The sequence below is a fragment of the Corylus avellana genome, chromosome ca2 (assembly GCF_901000735.1).
Source record: "Corylus avellana chromosome ca2, CavTom2PMs-1.0".
Taxonomy (NCBI): Eukaryota; Viridiplantae; Streptophyta; class Magnoliopsida; order Fagales; family Betulaceae; genus Corylus; species Corylus avellana.
In genome coordinates, this window is record NC_081542.1 from 27,343,186 (window position 1) to 27,362,747 (window position 19,562).

Sequence of the window (19,562 nt, forward strand, 5' to 3'; positions counted from 1 at the left end):
GGTTGGTTGTCAAGATGATTATCGATCACCTGGAAATGCTTGGAATTTGAAGGTGAAGATTATTGTTGAGGTGGATGTGGGGGAGATGGAAAGGGTATATATATAATAGGAAAAGAGGCATGGAAATTGGAAAATTCTCACGCGGGGTCGTCGTGGACTGGAGGACATGTTAAAAACCATGACTTGTATATGAAAAGGTCATATTATATGACTTACACGTTTATGGGGATGGGGTCAGTGCTACTTTTTGAATTATTAAAATTAAGCTCATGATCATCTAAATTACTTAATAATGGAGTCGAGTCTGTTTGGAACAGATTTATTGTTATAACTGAAGATTAATTATGAGTTAGTGGATATTGATGTGTTTTGAATGACAGATTGTTATGTATGTATCTATAACTTGAAACTTTAATTTTTTAAGAGCTTTTGTTATGTGATGTATCATTCATCAATTAATGAGACTAAAATAAATTTTTTTTTTTTTTTTTTTTTTTAAAAAAGGTTTAAATTATACAATCTACGTACCTAATTAGTATATATTGAAACATATGAGTAGCTTTTTACAATTAATGGGAATCATGCCCCAAATTCAAGTGTTTGAAGCAATTCCTTATATGATGATGACAAGTTTTGATTTCAAATATCATATTTATCACGACACTGCTAGCGTACAATTTGGAGTTGAATTTTTAGGATATATATTAATTAACTAATACTTCCAACTAGTTAGTACTGGGCGAAAGGATAAAAGATTTTATGCTATGATTTTCGTGCTTATTTTAGTTTTTTTTTTTTTTTTTCATTTTAACCGCCTTTAAAAGCAGTTAGTAGTTAGTACAGTTAATAGTTAGTACGGTTAACAGTGCCCCTCTTTCAACTATAATTTTATAAAATACGTAACACAATTACACATTTTAATATCAAAATAAGTGAAACTTGAACTCATGATTCGGTAAAGAGTATAAAACTGGGCTTTATAACATACTACATCCAACTAGTACCGGACCATAGAATATAATACTAAGTCAAGTTTTTTGACATTCAACACGTACACCTTGGCAATATTCCAACTTCCACGTGTGAATCAAGCACTCAGTCAATTACTTTATTGCACGTAATTATATGGATTGAAAGAAACTGGCTAGCTACCAGCCTACCAGCGAATGGCATCAAAGGACGAACAAAAATTACTAATTCATCCATACACCAAAGAAGACCCATAAATCCATTCTAATTAATTAATTACTTTTCATGCCTACGAATATATCCATATAATTTTACACGACATCTATCATTCTAACAAAAATTAGAATGGATTAGCCCTTGGCCAATTTTAACAAAAATTATTTTATACCTAAACCTTAAATATATAGTCCAAATCTATCATGATCAGTGACAACCCAAATTTTTCACTAAAAAAATTAGGCAATTTGATTGGTAACTGAGTTGAAAATTGTAATATATATAGTAAAAAACAATTATTTTGCATCTTTCCTTTTATTTATATTTTGCAAACATGTATATTAATTGTATTTCTTTATACATTAACTAATTAATATTCAATCTCAATATATTTCTCATTCATACTTTAGCCAATTTTCATTAAATTTCTAGGTTCCACCTAAGGGACGTCATAGCCTCATAGGTCTATATATGTTAGTCTTTAATTCAATGTTCATTTCACACGTCAAAAACACTTCTTCTTTTTTAGTCTATATATGTTTTTTTTGTTGAATCGAATGTGAAATCTTATTGAAAATCATCAAAGCCAGTATACTCATAGAGAGGGAATAACTTCTTCTTTCCTTACAATACTACAGATGCTTGGTATAAATTGCTTCCCTCCGAGTTGAATATGTAAATCCGGCCATTTGGAATATTGCAGATAAAGAGATAAAGACTTTTCAGACGTGTACGTGAAATGAACATTGAATTAAAGCATATATAGACTAAACCACATAAATCTCTTATTTATTTATTTATTCTGCTATTTATTTATTTTTCTATTTCATTTTTAATTTCTTCACATTGTGTGGTAGGAAGATGGTTGTGGATATATAGAGCCATAATTATTGGTTGCCAACAATCTTTACCTTAATCGCGTTTCACAATGGAATCATGCTTGAATTTGATGCCCCATATTCAAATCTTTCAAGGCATTCAAGTTTTGATGTAATAACAATATATAGTAGCCATTTTGGTTACGTCATTACTGTAGCTAGCGTAGATTTGGAGTTGAATTTAGGCTCTCCAGTGATGGCATTGGGCGAGAATTTCCCTTCATAACATAATGCTTACAACCAGTATTGGACGAGAGACTATAATATTTACCTTTCAACACGTCGGGGTCAGTATTCCAATGTCAGAAAGTGGAATATAGCTTGAGCGTAATACTAAATACTCAACTCCGATTTTACGAACATTATCAAATATGATTTGAGTCTCATATTTGATCCACAAACTTCAACATTGACAGCTTGATGCTATCAGATTTCTGTGTCTTCTTTGATGAACGAGATAGAGTTTTTAGCTCTTTCTGGTTAGAAAATCGTGGCTTGCCGTTGACTGAATCAGAAAACATAGCTTTATAGGCATGAAAAGTATTTCATTAGAATTTTGAAAATGGATTAATGGGTAAGTTTGTATTTGATGCATTCCATCGTTGCTTGGTTTTTTCAATACAAATATTTACATGCAATAAAATAATTGAGTCGTGAATGCATGATAATACACATGTAGGCCAGTATTGAAATGTCAAAAGAGCTTGCAGCTTCTTCTCTACTTCTACCCAATAATATTATATTCTTTCGTCTGCTACTGCTTGGAAGTAGTTTGTTCAGAAGCCAGGTTTTATATTCTTTGGTTTTTAGTCAAATGGGTCCAAACTCATGAGTCCTATAATGTGGTCATGGTCGGAAATAAACTATTAGAATGTCAACACGTAAAATTAGGTAAATTGTAGGGTTTGTTTGTTTCGATGTAAAATATTTTGTCTTAAAAAATAATTTTCTAAAAAAATATTTTTTTGGTGTCTTTTGTCATGTGGAGGAAATCTAAGAAATTCAACTCTTATATAAATTTTATACAGCTGAATTAATGTAGAGTGCAAATAAATTATTGAATTTCTGTGTCTTTTTTAATAAAGATTGATCAAATAGTTTGAGCATTTTACATCATCACAACTATACACGAGTTATATAAAAGTTGAGTTTGTAAACATTGATTATTAGAACTTAAATCATTACTTATTTTAAACATCTTATTCTTTGAGCCAATAAAATAGAGAAAAAGCACTCATCTCCAAAAATGGTAGCATAAACTCTATTATGATCAAGAAATAAGCTTCACCATGGTCAATAGCTGGGCATATATAGCTATGGTGGAGCTTTGGCTCTCCTCAATGCATATGAGGCTGCAACTTCAATCCCGCCTTCCCATTTTTGTCATCTCTTTTGGTGCACCAAGGGTTGGGAACATGGCATTCAAGGACAAACTTGGTGAAATTGAGGTAAAAACATTAAGCATTGTTGTTAAGCAAGATATACATATATATATATAGTCCCAAAATTTTCAGCTAGGCAAAGTTTTTATCAGCTAATTCTACTTTATAGCAGCCATGCCTTTTGATTGTTACCGCTAATTATTATTATTTTTAAATATCATATGTAAGGGCATTAGTAGCGACATTGTACTATAGCCACTATTATGCATCATTATACACTACAAGAAAATTGACTTTTAGGGGCAACTGCTTTTGGATGCTAAAAGTCCCTGAGTAGACGCTGTTGATCAACAACGTCAACACTTCAACGCGGAAGGGTTGGACGCTAATGGTTCGATGCTGATGATTAATTGTTGATCATCAGTGTCGACTCGGAAGTGGACGCTAAAAGTCCTATATGTTGGACACTAAAAGCCTTGTATGTTGGACGCTGTACCAAGCTAGAACTAAAAATGGACTTGGCGCTAGTGCTCCACTATCTGTGTCCACTTTGAGTGGACACTGATAGTGCAACCATCATCAACTAATGGGTCTTAAAAAAAATAAAAAATCAACCATCAGCGTCCAAACTAAAGGGGACGTTGATGGTTGCACCATGAGTGTCCACTTTTAAAGTCCATTAGTGGACGCTAATGGGTCTTAAAAAAATAAAAAAATCAACCTAATGGTTCTAACAAACTAAAAAAATAAAGCAACCATCAACGTCCAAACTATAGTGGACGCTGATGGTTGCACCATTAGCGTTTAGTGGACACTAATGTGTCTAACAAATAAAAAAAAATAAAGCAACCATCAGCGTCCAAATGGAAGTGGACGCTGATGGTTGCACCATCAGCATCCACTTTATTATGGCCAATTCAACCATAATAATGTTTTTTTTTTAAAAAAAAAAAAAAGAAAAAAAAAAAAGATGTGGCCATATATGTTCGAAAGATATATAAATGATTCTAATGAAAATAAACTATACAAATTTTATGACAAAAAAATACCTAAAATAACTCAGTTGTCAATTAATGAGGAAAGTTTGCAGGCTGCCTAAAGAAGGAGCACGCGGTTGCCTGCAACAGGCACATTCAAAATCAAGTCAGAAGCGTTATCAATTCTAACATTGCAAAACATCTTTATTCTCAAAATGTACATAATACGGACACTTGCCTCTAGTTTTGCAAGATCTTGAGGATCCAAATGACACGCTGTCATGACATGGAGGCCTAGACAATGGAGGAGTTGGCAGACAAGGGGAATTCTCTGGGGCTGGAATCCTCGAAGCAATGGCATTGCTGTCGCTGAAATGCTGGTACAGGTGAGGAAACAATAGCAGTAGTTGGCTGGTTAGGAATTTTATGGTATTGAATAGTTGGGGTTCCACTTGTTGTGTCGTCCATGGGCACTGCCACAGTTTGCATTGCCCAAACTTGGCGCATGAGTAGATGCAAATTGCTGTGAATTAGGAAGACATTGTTGTATTTTATTTCACTTTTGCGTGGACTGCATAGTCATTTTAATATTTAGGTCCATAATGGGTTGGACCAATTCTATAAGCACTTGAGGAAACCATGTACTCTCACCCTACATATATAATGAAGTTAGCCCATTAGACTTCATTAGATCATCAGAGTAGTTAGGGTTGAGAGACGAGTGCCCTCTACATACACAACGCAACAGGACAAAGGAAAGAAGATGGCAGACTCATCTTCTAGCAAAGAAAGTACGTTTGCATCCTTTTTATTGTTCACATGCTATAGAATAAGACAGATTTATTTAGTAAAATTCTAACAATTGGTATCAGAGCCTTCTGTCTCTTTTCTCCATGGCTGTGACAAATCTCATTGTTTTAAATAATATTATTGTTATTATTATTATTTTTTGTAAACAATTGAGATTTGAGTTAGATTTGTGTTTAAACTGTTTTGTTTTTTTAGAGATTATTCTAATAATCGTATGGGTCATTAGACCCATCACTGAAAATTATATTTTTGTTTATTTTCTTTGGTTGAATGAAAATCCGGCCACTGCAGAATAAAAAAAATAAAAAAAAATTTGTGGATACCTGGCGGAGGGGTGAAGATAAATAGCATGCCGGCATTTTTTTTTTTAATTAAAATATTAAAAAAAAAAATTTTGCTGCCTTGGCGTTCAGAGCACGCGCGTGTTCTGAATCACGGCTCCTTGGCGGAGGCGCACACGGTACTATATTGGCCGGCATTGTTTTTTTTAAAAAGAAAATATGTCTTGAAAAGAGGAGCATTGTGGGTACTGTTCGGCATTGTTCATTTTTTAAAGAATATATATATGTCTTGAAAGGTCATAATAAAAAATATATAAAAAAAAAAAAAGAAAAGAAAAGAAAAAGGGAAGGTCTATTTTGTTATTATTCATGACCTTTTATGTGTGTTGTGCTAATATCCAAAGGGAGATGTGCATGTTATTTTTTATATATGTTATTTATAATATTTGTGTTTTGGAAGTTGAATTTTATGTTCAATTTTTTTTAGTGCAATATGGATAATATTGTTGTGAATCAAACCGAATGATTTTGATTAGTTGCGTATCCATCTCTCATGGGACTAATTATGATAAATTATTGGGTTTTCTTTTATTAAACTTCCAGTACAATTTGGATAATGTTGTTGTGTATTAATACAAATGATTTTAATTGATTATGTATTCACCTGTTGTGAGACTAATCATGATGAATTATTGGGGTATTATTGAAAATTATCTGAAAAAAAAAAGAAAAAAGAAAAAGGAAATTGAGTTTGTTATGTTTTTTGAAATCATTGTCTTACTAAGGTCCATACGGATAATTGATTTGCCCTATCGGTAAATCATTAATTTGGTAGGATGCTTAGGACGATGAAGAAATTGTTAAATACTTTGCACTTGATGACCTAATCTTATCCCTTCGATATTGGGTCATTTTAAGTAATTGTATTTAATTATTTTGCTTTATCATGTGTATGAGTCCATTGTATATGGAAAACTCTAGCATAAAATTTGAGATTAATTATATGTGTAAGAGTCTATTGTGCATTAAGACTCTAGCATGAATTGTGATGACCTTATGAGTGCATGTTTTTTGTTTTCCTTTTACATGCATAATAAATCTTGTTATGTCCTCAGCTTTGGGCAATTCTAGTCTGTCTCTCCAGTTATCTACCATCAAAACACTGACGGGGACTAATTATGAAGATTGGTATGAGTCTCTTACTATCAATTTAGCAATCATGAATCTTGATTTGGCTTTGAGGGTTGAGGCACCTGCTAAACTTACTGAGAAAAGTTCTGCCGAAGAGAAAAACTACTATGAGCGTTGGGAGCATTCCAACTGGACTTGTCTTATAATCATGAAGTACACTATTGACAAGTCTATTAGGCAGAGTATTACTCATACTGATAATGCCAAACATTTTCTGGTTGCGGTTGGGAAGAAGTTCATTAAGTTTGACAAAGCGGAAAAGGGAACTTTCATGAAGTTGCTTACTACCACAACTTATGATGGTGTTAGTGGAGTCCGTGAGCATATTATGAAGCTCACCCATTTTTTTAACAAGCTAAGGGAAATGAAAGTCGAGTTAGCAGATAGTTTTCTTGTGGGGCAAGTGCTTGAGTCCTTACCATCCCAATTTGACGCCCTCAAGACGACCTACAATGCTCAGAGAGATGAATGGAGCTTGAGTGAAATGAATGCTATAGTCACTCAAGAAGAAGAGGTGATAAAAAAGGGAAAGTCTCTTGCTGTTTTTATGATGACACAAAAAATACTGGTGCAAATATTCATGGTGCAAATTCGTGGTGCAAATATATGGTTGATGTGCCCTTTGACAGTTGGTGGTTAGATACTGGTGCAAATATTCATGTTACAAATTCCTTGCAGGAATTACAAAGCTCTAGAAGGCCGAGTCATGGGGAGTTGATGGTGAACATGAGAAATGTTGTGAAGGTCAAAGTTGAATACATTGGCACTGCAAAACTTCATTTAGCCTCTGGGCTTTTTTTTGGATTTAAAAGGAACCGCTTTTGTACCTTCTATTAGGAGAAATCTTATCTCTATTTCTCTTTTGGACAAATGTGGATACACTTTTGAGATTGGAAATGAAATGATTAGTATTTATTATGATTCTATTATGGTTGGTTCTGGTATATTGTGTGATGGTTTATACAGGATTGACTTGATGCATTCTTTATCTTATTCTTCTCTTAATACTCCTATTGTGAGTGCTGTAGTTGGTTCCAAACGTAGTAGGGCTAGTGAAATATCCTTTATGTTATGGCACAGACGTTTGGGTCACATTTCTAGACCAATAATGGAAAGGTTGATTAAAGATGGTATTCTTGCTAATCTAGATTTTTCTGATTTTGATACTTGTGTTGATTGTGTTAAATGGAAGCTTATTGCTAAAACCAGGAGACAAAAGGATGGGAGAAGTGAAAATGTTTTAGAATTGATACATACTGATATTTGTGGCCCCATTACTCTTGCTGCTTTGGGAAATTATAGGTTCTTCATAACCTTTATTGATGATTATTCACGTTATGGTTACATTGAGCTCATTCGTGAAAAGTCGGAATCTTTAAAAGCCTTTAAAAATTTTAAGGCTATGGTTGAACTCTAGCGTAACAAGAATATTAAAGCTGTAAGATCAGACAGAGGTGGTGAGTATTATGAGAGATATGATGAAACTGGGCAAAATGCAGGCCTTTTGCAAGGTTTCTTGAAGCATGCGGGATTGAAGCGCAATATGCAATGCTTGGAACTCCTCAACAAAATGGGGTTGCAGAAAGGGGAAATCATACTTTGATGGACATGGTGCGATGTATGCTTAGTCACTCATGCTTACCAGAGTTTTTATGGGGAGAGGCCTTGAAAACTACAACATACATTCTGAATCAGGTACCTAGCAAGTCAGTTCCTAAAACTCCTTATGAGTTGTGGTTTGGGAAAATGCCTAGTTTACGCCATTTTTATGTTTGTGGTTGTAGGGCGGAAGTGAGACTTTATAATCCACATTTAAAGAAACTTGATCCTAAGACTATTTCTGGATAGTTTGTAGGTTACTGTGTCGGCTCAAGAGGTTCTAGATTTTATTGCCCTTCTCATGTGACTAGAATCATTGAGTCAGATCATGCCATTTATTTTGAGGATGATATTCAAAGTGGGATTTCCATACCTCGTGAGATCTCATTTAGGGAGGAGCGCGTTATTGTCCCAGGGCATCTTATTTCACCATCGGTGTATGTACCTCCACCTGTAGAGCAATCTCCTGTTATTGCTCAAGAAAATGTTATTAACACTGAACCCAATGTTGATGAGGGGACAGATGATGATGTTTGTCTGAGGAGATCCCAGAGGACACGTAGGCCTGCAGTTTCTGATGATTATGTAGTTTATTTGCAGGAGCATGAGTTCAGTGTTGGATTGTTTATTGATCCAACTACTTTTCAAGAGGCTACTGATGGTCCACAGTCTTCACATTGGATAGAGGCTATGCATGATGAGATGGAGTCCATGCGTCAAAATGATGTTTGGAATTTGGTTGAATTACCAAGTGGTTGCAGACCAATCGGTTGCAAATAGGTTTTTAAGACCAAACATGATTCTAAAGGCCAAGTAGAGAGGTACAAGGCTAGACTTGTGGCAAAGGGTTTTAAGCAAAGAGAGGGGATTGACTATAAAGACAATTTTTCACCTGTTGCTACCAAGGACTCTTTTCGGATAATCACGGCATTAGTAGCTCATTTCAACTTGGAGTTACATCAAATGGATGTTAAAACAACTTTTCTCAATGGCTATTTATCTGAAGATGTGTATATAGAGCAACCAGACAGTTTTAAGTTGAATGGAAAGGAGCATATGGTGTGCAAGCTTAAAAAGTCTATTTATGGGCTTAAGCAAGCTTCAAGGCAGTGGCACCTAAAATTTGATGAAATTGTCACCTCTTACAATTTTAAGGAAAATGTTGTTGATCAATGCATATATTTGAGGATCAGTGGGAGCAAATACATTTTTCTTGTGCTCTATGTGGATGACATATTACCTGCAACAAATGACAATGGGCTCTTGCTTGAAACTAAATATATGTTGTCCTCTCATTTTGATATGAAGGACCTTGGTGAGGCCTCTTGTGCTTTGGGTATTCAAATTCTCCGTGATAGGTGTTCTTGGATTGTCTCAGAAAACCTACATTGATCGAGTATTAAATAGGTTTCATATGCAGTCTTGCTCTCCTGGAAAGACACTAATTGTGAAGGGTGATACATTTTCTAAGTGTCAATGTCTTCAGAATGATAATGAAAGAACTCAGATGCAATCCATTCCATATGCATCAGTTTTGGGTAGTCTGATGTATGCTCAAGTATGTACACGACCTGATATTGCTTATACTGTAAGTGTGCTTGGGAGATACTTGAATGATCTAGGTTTAAGTCACTAGACAGCGGCAAAGAAAGTACTAAGATACTTACAGGGCACTAAAAATTTTATGTTGACATATCGGCGATCTGACATTCTTGATGTAGTTGGATATTCAGACGCCGATTTTGCAGGTTATTCAAATGATAGGAAATCCACTTTTGGATATGTTTTTATGATGGCAAGGGGAGCTGTTTCATGGAAAAGTGTCAAACAAACACTTACAGTGTCATCAACTATGGAGACAGAATACATAGCTTGTTACCAGGCTACATGTCAAGCCATATGGCTGCAAAATTTAATCTCAGGGCTGGTTGTTGTGGATACCATTGAGAAGCCGCTGAAGATATTTTGTGATAATTCTGCAGCAGTTTCTTTCTCTCGGAACACTAGAAGCTCTTCGCGATCCAAGCATATTGATATAAAATACTTGTTTGTTAGAGAGAAAGTAACCGAGTCTCACATTTGTGTTGTGCATATTCCCACAGAACATATGTTAGCGGATCCACTAACTAAAGGGTTGGCTCCTATAGTATTTCAAGGGCATGTGACTCATATGGGGTTGTTGGAGTCTTCTGTTCTATTGAGTTAGTGGGAGTTGTATGTTTGCGTGTATCGTGAGTCTTTTGTGTTGCCATGTATTGTTTTGCGATATTGATCATGACATTATTTGTGTTATGATACGAGACATTGTGTGTTAGTCTCGGTGGGCTTCAAATAAATATGGAGTGATCACTATTTGTGCTATTTGTGTTATTTGTGTGTAATACTTGCATTTTATTTTTCTAGATCACGTGATTGTAAATACTTGTTATATGTTATACATTATATCGATGTATTCTTAACTTGTAGTTGTAAACACATCCGGATCAGATTGTGTTTTGGAATGCTTATTTGTGTTTACTTGGTAATTAAATGACTTATGCAGTCCAAGTGAGAGATTGTTGTATTTTATTTCACTTTTGGGTGGGCTGTATAGTCATTTTAATATTTGGGTCTATAATGGGCTGGACCAATTCTATAAGCACTTGAGGAAGCCATGCTCTCTCACACTATATATATAATGAAGTTAGCCCATTAGATTTCATTAGGTCATTAGAGCAGTTAAGGTTGAGAGATTAGTGCCCTCTACACACACAACACAACAAGACAAAGGAAAGAAGATGGCAGACTCATCTTTTAGCAAAGAAGGTACGTTTGTATCCTTTTTATTGTTCACATGTTATGGAATAAGACAGATTTATTTAGTAAAATTTTAACAGACATGAGCACAAAAATTACTACATTACTCTCGCCAATGAGTATTCAATGACTATATATATATATATATATATATATATATATCAAAAAACTACTTATATCCATTAGTGGAATATTGGGTATAGACTATAGATCGATATGTATCTACCTTGAAATATGTATGGATCAGCAAACTTCAAGCCTCAAACCTACGGACAAAACACATGTTCATAAAATGTCCCTGTATAATAGAAACTGAAATAAAACTGAATTATATAACAAACTATCTCCATTTGAAGAAACCCATTTTCTGAAACAGACCTAAAAGAAAAATCATCCTATACAAACAACGGTGTACATATATAGATGTACCAAAGGAATTTGTGAACTGATCATTGAAAAGTGACGCATATAATCAAGTGAAAACAGCCTGACTCATATTTTCGACTTTTTTTATTTTTACACAAGACTATTAGAGTCCACTCACAGTGGACGCTATTGACCTATCAGCAGCATCCACTTTTCAAGTGTCCACTTAGAGTGGACACTATTGATCTTCTAATTTCGATTTGTTTTTTATTTTTATTTTTTTAATTTTATACAAGACTATTAGTGTCCACTCCTTGTTTAAAATGTGTGCACTTAATTCAAGGCAAGTGTCAAATTTTTGATTTTCACATATCCAAAATCTATAGGGCTTCCAAAATTTCTTCAAATCTTCAATTTTTGGTGTAATCACTCCTCCAAAGCATATTCCTCTCCAAAAAAATCCACTCACCCACACGAAGAGGCATGCGATTTTCTTTGTTTGTGTAATGAGCATAAATACTTGAATTATTCAAAAAAAAAAAAAAAAAAAAGGAAAAAAAAATGAAAAAGAGAGAGAGCCTAAATACTTGAAGAATGAAATTTGTAAATAAAAATAACAATTTGGAACTTCAATAGGCCTAACACTCCTTTTAGATGTTCAAGGGTAAATACTGAAACTATCCCAAATTAATAATTTACAACCCACTAACTCATTACACTTAAAAGATAGAGGAAAATACGCTTAAGCCCTCTAAATTATCGCTTATTTTGCACTTACAAAAAGTGATATAAGACATTTCATACTGCTACATCGTGTTAAATTAGACACATTTACAATTTTGTCCCCAATATACTCTTAAATTCATTAAAAAAAATTAATTATTAAAAAAATTAAACAAACAAAAATCAAGATGAGAGTTAACTTTCACAAATGCCCCATGAACTTTCACACGTTTTGAGAAGATTCTCCATAATTTAAAAACTCTCAATTTCACCTTTCTAACTTTTTATTAATAACTTTAAGGGTATTTTGGAAAGAAAAAAAAAATGCAAAAGTGTCTAATTTGACATACAATTGTAGTATGTGTAACTTCAATGTCACATCTTAAAGTTTGGCGATATAATCATAAAATGAGTAATAATTCAAAAACTAAAGTATATTTTTTCCTAAAAGATAACTGCTGACCCAAATAACTCACTCCAATTGACCCACCATTTTACTTACACATTACGTCAGTGTGTGGCTCACGGAGCTTGCCCATTTATTGAGTTGATCATCTAATCACTCCTTCAAATCAACCACACGTTAAACTAAGGAACAAGAACAAGTAAGTAGGTTGTAAAAATAATAAAAGGAACAAGTAAATAACATAACTAAGCAATACAAAAATTAATTACATACAAAAATATTGAGATTAATGCACCAATGAATACTAGCAACAGAAATAGGCCTATTTTCTTCTTATCTTTGATTGAAACAAACAATACCCACTGTTAGAATATATTCATAATATATTCTGATAATTACCGTAATTGTTGATTTGATATATTTTTCTAGCTTGTATATATATTGATATTATTCTGCAATATTGTACATTAATTTCGTGATTGTATTTTTTATTTTATCTGGCCTTATTCAACTATAAATAGGCATCTTTGTATACAGTTCAAAATATCAAGAAATACAGTATTCAGTTCTATCCCTATATTCTCTAGTTTATTTTAACATGGTATTAGAGCCAAGTTTTGGCCTTGTCTAGAGAAGTCGGAAGTTAGTCCATTCAAAGGCTTTTTCGATCTTGTTTTGGTATAATTATTATACCAACAGGCTCAAAAAGGTTCAATCTATCCTGTGAAAGTTATCAGATCATCGTCTGAAGTTCAACGCGCTCTCACGTGCCGCCAAAAGTTTATGTGTCACTGTTCATGCACCGCCATAGTAAGCCGTTTTCAGAAAACACAGCTAGAATCCAGATCGAAGGCTGCTGATCTACTGGTCTGTAGAAAGTACGCGCCACCAGGAGACCTCACGCACCGCCACAACTTTTTGTGAAAATTTTCACCGCCGCATGCGCCGTTTCCGGCCACCATGCGCCACCCCTGTCAGCCGTTTTCAGAAACGAATTCCAGATTCGTGATCGGAGGCTACCGATTTGTTGAACCAGTTGGAGCACGCGTATCGAGGAGCCACCACGCACCGCCACCTTTGTGAGTTGTCTTTTGAGCTCACCTATTTACTCTACAATCAGCCACACTAGATTTTTGTCTATTTTTTGAGCTCACACACTTATTATACACTCAGCCACACTAGATTTCAGCCCCTTTAACCAAGCCTATATTCCTTATTATACACTCAGCCACACCAGATCAAAACCCTTAAAAACAAGCTCATATCCCCTATCATACACTAGGCCACACCAGATTCGATTCTCTCACCAGGCTCACAGAACCTATCCTACACCCAAAATTAAATTCTCTCTATGTTTTTTGTTTTGTTTTTTTGTTTTTTCCAAAATTTACTTCCTGTGTCAATTGAAATGCCAAGAAAATCTCTACCGTCAAAATTTTTTCACTGTTGTCAGATTGGTTAAAACACACCATTTTAATGAAGACCGCATCAGTCTATTTTTTGACCCTACGTGTCCACTATTGACATGTAGGATCAAAACACACTGTTTTGGCTGACTTGGGGTTTTATTGCTTAAACCCCCAAATCGAGCAAAGCTTCCCCGATTCAACCCTTCCCAGACGAAACCCACGCAGCCACCAACTCACCCATGGAACTCCCCCGACGCACCCACCGGCACGCCAGAACCCACCTGCGGTTCATCAGTTCGACGTCCTAATAATTGTCTGGCGTCACTTCATCATAGGTAAGAAGTCTGGCTAGGTTTTGTTGATTCAAAATTTTTTTATTCAAAAAATTTTGGAAAAATGAAGGTATTTTCTGGAATTTTTTGTTTGTTTTTGTTGGTGATACAAATTATGTAAGCCGCGTACTCACATTCAAATCAGTACAAACACTAAAATACATTTAATTATATAAATTAAAAAAGTCATACAATTTTTTTGTGCCTGCCTAATCCGATGATATAAAATATGCAATTGAAAGTTACGCATTAATGCCCAAAACACAACCTTTCCTTGCATGCCTCATTGCCCCATTAACCAATGACAAATGAGCAATACATAAATCACTAATAAAAAAACCAACATATATGTTTGGATCTTCAGTCTGGCTCTAAGTGATAACGCTTCACCCTTCAGAGAATTAACTTGTTTATACAACTCAATAGGACCTCCCGTCCACGAACACTGGTTTCGTCATCATTCCATTGAAAAAAAACGACATTATCCAACTTTTTGTCATTACACAAAAAATTTGACAATGAATACTAAAATTACGAACAAGTACGAAGTAACAACCATTTTTCAACACCATATTACTCAAATCAAATACCTTTTTATGGTCATACATAGCACACTCATAGAATAGCCTCCAAGGATTTTTTATAATCGTGGATGTTATAATTGGGGTTATAAGGCCGCACCTACATTGCATAGGTTCCATATTCTCTTTGACCAACGATGTTACAGATGCCGTCGACATTGATTGTTCATTTTACAATGAAACCCTAAATCATTAGCAGTAATTCGCCAAAACTCTTATGTATTTCACAAAATAAAATTTACAAACCTTTTTCAGCTTTTGAGTGTACAATTCATCTTCATTGTCTCCTTGCCCGAAAATTTTCTTCCTCCCGTTCATCTTTTTTATTTTATGTTTTTTAACAAGTCAGAAGCCTTTTTCACACTTGCAACAATAATTACTCTTAACATGATCATAAACACAGCAACTCTAGTTAGAGAATTTCAATTCTCAAATTTAAAAAATACATGGATTCCAATATTTGAAGCAGTAATTGACCATCGTTTCAATGCAACCAATTGTCAAAGGACCATATATACATCTAATACAGATTCGACAAAAAGCTTTGGGATGGGGGTTTCAACAATAAAGCTTTCAATACAACAAAAACCTTCCATAAACAAACATAATAGGCTTACATAACTTGTATCATCAATAAAAACCCATAAAAAATTTCAAAAAATACTTTTGTTTTTTCCAAAATTTTTTGAATCAACGGAACCCTAGCTGGACTTCTTATCTGTGACGGAGTGACGCTGGAAAACTACCACCCCTAGCTTGAACTAGCCGTGACCATAAAGACATATAACTCCTTGAAGAGTTGTATCTAATAACATACATAACAACTGGAAGAATTGCACATGTTAATTGTTAAGAGGTACCACTGTTTCTATAAAAGGATGCATGGTACATGAGTTTATTCATCTTTGCATTCTCTCTCAATTGACAGAGTACAATAAGAGATAAGATACAAAATAATTGTTTATTAATTAATATATTACAATTTTTAACTTAATCACCTATCAAAATGTCTAATTTAACAAAAAAAATTGAGTAGTTGCTTATGATAGATGTAGGCTCTTTAAAGTTCAAGTATAAAATGATTTTTGTTATAACATGCTAGCTAGGGGGCCAAACTTTTTTTTCTTCTTTTCCTTTTCCTTTTTTTTATTTTTTCTGGGCTGGAACCAATTTTAATTATTTTGGTCTAAATATATAGATTTAACTACTTATATACCGTAGTAGAAAAAAATTTAAAAAGAAGGGAGAGGACTATGACCCATATCCATCCTCCCCTCCCTCCATCTCTGTCTATATTAATATCAAATATATATATATATACTTTATAGGTTTTAGCATTAGTATTGAAATGTGAAGAAATGAATATATTTTTGAATTTAAAATCTTACTTGCGTCCAATCCTAATATGAATTAAATGGAAGAGCTATTATATAACCTATTTTGCATTGAGAGTATTATTTAATAGATTCTACTTTGACTATAATTTGAGACTTGACTTTTCTTTCCTTCTTTTTTGTCTCTTTCCCTTCCTCCTTTTTCTATTTTTTCCTTACCCTGCTTCTTCGTTCCTTCTGTTTTCGGACTACAAAGGCATTGCTTTAAATATCTGAAATTCCTTTAAATCTCTGTTAACAATATTGGTAGAAATGTTTTATTTTTAATTTCGTCAGCAAAAATATGGTTATGAATATGTGTGCATGATAGCTTTAGATATTAATTAGAGCTAGGCTTAAGACCAAATATGTCCTAACATAATTTAGGTTTTGTTTTATAACTAAAAATTATAGTTTAATTATACGGCACATAGTACAGATTCAAGTACATCTTGTGTTTGCATTCTATCTACAAAAGTATGAACACTTTCCTCCCTAGTAGGTGAAGGTATGTCTTCAGGATCTCTCTTTGGTTTCACCCATCTTCCATGAGCATTACAAACTAATCCCTTGTTGGCCAATTGATACCAACAACGTGGGATCCTAAGCTCATCAACCAACATGTCACATGCCTTGTTCACTAAGGCAACATCCCTCCTCGCATCAGACCTAAATGTTGTGCTAGTACTATGAAACCCATCGACAAGATGAAGGTATGTCTCGAGGCTATGGAACCCTGCCAAATCCAATCCTCGTTTGAGGTAAGGCGATGAACGAACATCGAGCTTCAATTCAGCTCCAACATGGGTGTATACCCATTCTAATGTCCCCGTGATATCATCAAATTTTTGTAAACCCTCGTTGAATACAAGTCCCGGCATTCGAGGGACCATGTCTTGCTTAACCACCACCCTCAATGTCTTAACTCCCAGCTGTTGAAGCTCATCGCGAAAAGCCACGTTGCCGACCCTCGGCGCACCGAAGGAAATCACACTGACGGGAAGGTTGGGCATGGTTGATGCGGCTTCGTGAGCATTGAGGAGAGCCAGTGCGCCACCCAAGCTATGACCGGTGATTGTAAGACTAACTTGTTCACCTTTTTTCCTGTACAATTCAACAAGCCTTGTCACTTCTTTCATCACTTGCTCTGAGGCGCTTGTTTTGTTGTACCTAGTAGATTCATTCTTACTAGTGTAAAGACTATGAAACCCATGTTCAACTTTGGCATCCCTCTTCCCAAATGTCTCTAACTTCCTTTGCATATCCTCATACCACTCCGAGGGCGCCACGGTTCCACGCCACGCCACCACAATGTCTCTCCTTCCGATCCTACGTGACTCCTCATCATCGCTGACCGCCACATAGCCCATCCAGTTGGAATCTTTGCTCCACTTGTTGACCAAATGTGACCTCTCCAGCCACTGAGGCATATCTATGTGGGACATGGCATAAATATAGTTGGTGACTTTGTAGCCATTTCTAGTGAGGCCTAGTTTCTCAAACAAGTTTTTACGGTTGTAGCAGCAGCTCCCGCAATATTCGGAGAAAGAATCAAAATCAAAAGCGTCGTATGTCGCTTGTGCGAATTCTCCATATTTGACAACCTCTCGTCGGAGCCAAGGAGAAAGAGGGTCCAAAAGATTGTCCCAATCCGAGGAACCGTGGATCTCACACCACTTGTGCGCTATCACCTCCTTGGGAGAAGTTGTGGGAGTGGAGTGTTTCTCTTCAGTAAACGAATCCCAAATGGATTGGTGAAGCTCCGTCCGAGGAGGGGTTTCAAGATGGAGGTGGAGGAGATGTGAGAGCGATTCAGCAAGACGTGAAGTCGGATTTGATGGTTTTGTTTTTGGGGGATCATGAAGAGCTTGTTGATGGGCATGGACTAGAGAAATCCTGGTCATGGTGGAATATTGTGTGGTGGGGAGATGATTGTAGATCATTGTGGATAGAGCCATGATTATCGATCACCTGGGAATCCTTGGGATTTGAAGGTGAAGATTAATGTTGAGGGGATGTGGGGGAGATGAAGAGGGTATATATAATAGGAAGAGATGAAGAGTTTCACGCGGAATCGTAGTGGACTGGAGGAAATGTTAAAAGCCTTGACTTGTATATATATGAAAAGGTCATATTATATGACTCAGACTCACACGTTGACGTTGATGGGGATTGGGTCCGTACTGGTACTATTTGAATTATTCAAAGCTGATAACTGTTTAAATACTAACAATCTCTGTAGCTTTATATATTAAAACATATATAGTAATTGCGTTTTGGGTACAATGGGAATCAAGCCCCAAATTCAAATGTACGTTTGAAAGCATTCCTTAGTTTTGATTTCAAATATCACTTTTGTCACGACAGTACTCTAGCGTACACTTTGGGGTTGAATTTAGCATATATTTCCAATTCAAATATCATTTTTGAATTTAGCGTACAAGAAGCTGCAAAATATTTTACTTTCAACACGTCGGGGTTGGTATTCCAACGTCATATGTGCATCATCATCTTGCAATATTCTTCGGCTTAAAAATAAAAAAAAATGCATTAATTCACTCAATTTTTATATTTTCTAAAACATAAAGATATTTGTGAAGGAAAAAATAACCGAGAAAAATAAGTTAGGGTTAAATTGAACCCAGATCTAGAGAATCCATTCTCTCTTTATCCCAAATATTCCAAATGGATTCATTAATTAACTTTTTAAAGAGTACTTGAAACGTCGTCTTTATATATATATATATATATTAAACTTACTGTCTACATAGAACGAATGAGTCTCATTTCTTTGATGAGCAGAGGGCCCATTCTAGCCAGCCCAAATATAGTATTAATGCTTTACTATTTAAGGTCCTTTTATTTGAACTATATATTGGCAGGAGACTCGATGAAGAAAATCTAAAGTACCCAAAAAACTGGACAATATTACATAATGGCGGGCGGTTATTAACCGCTCGCTAACCGCCTTCCGCCTTTATATATATATATATAAAATTTAGAATTGATGTGGTATGTAGTAAGGTATTATCATATTATCATAAAAACGACGTCATTTTGTTTAAATGCCAAATGTGACGTGGCATTTAAAATCACTAATAGATTAAAATTCAATAATAATCATCTCAAATTCAAAGTTGATTTTAAATGTCACATCACATTTGGGATGACTCTATAAGAACTCTTACTCTTCTTATATCATTACTCGTTAATGTAGAATTCTAGGAAGTTTTAAAAGACATATCATATTTGGGAAGACTATAAGATGATTGT

General features: G+C 34.9%; 1 protein-coding gene across 1 annotated transcript; it reads right to left on the reverse strand.

Moving 5' to 3' along the window:
• Positions 1–16,708: 16,708 nt before the first annotated feature.
• Positions 16,709–18,247, reverse strand: LOC132169486 (phospholipase A1-Igamma1, chloroplastic-like). The gene has a single exon (XM_059580516.1). The coding sequence runs from the start codon at positions 18,245–18,247 to the stop codon at positions 16,709–16,711; it is 1,539 nt and encodes a 512-aa protein (XP_059436499.1).
• Between the last annotated feature and the right edge of the window lie 1,315 nt (positions 18,248–19,562).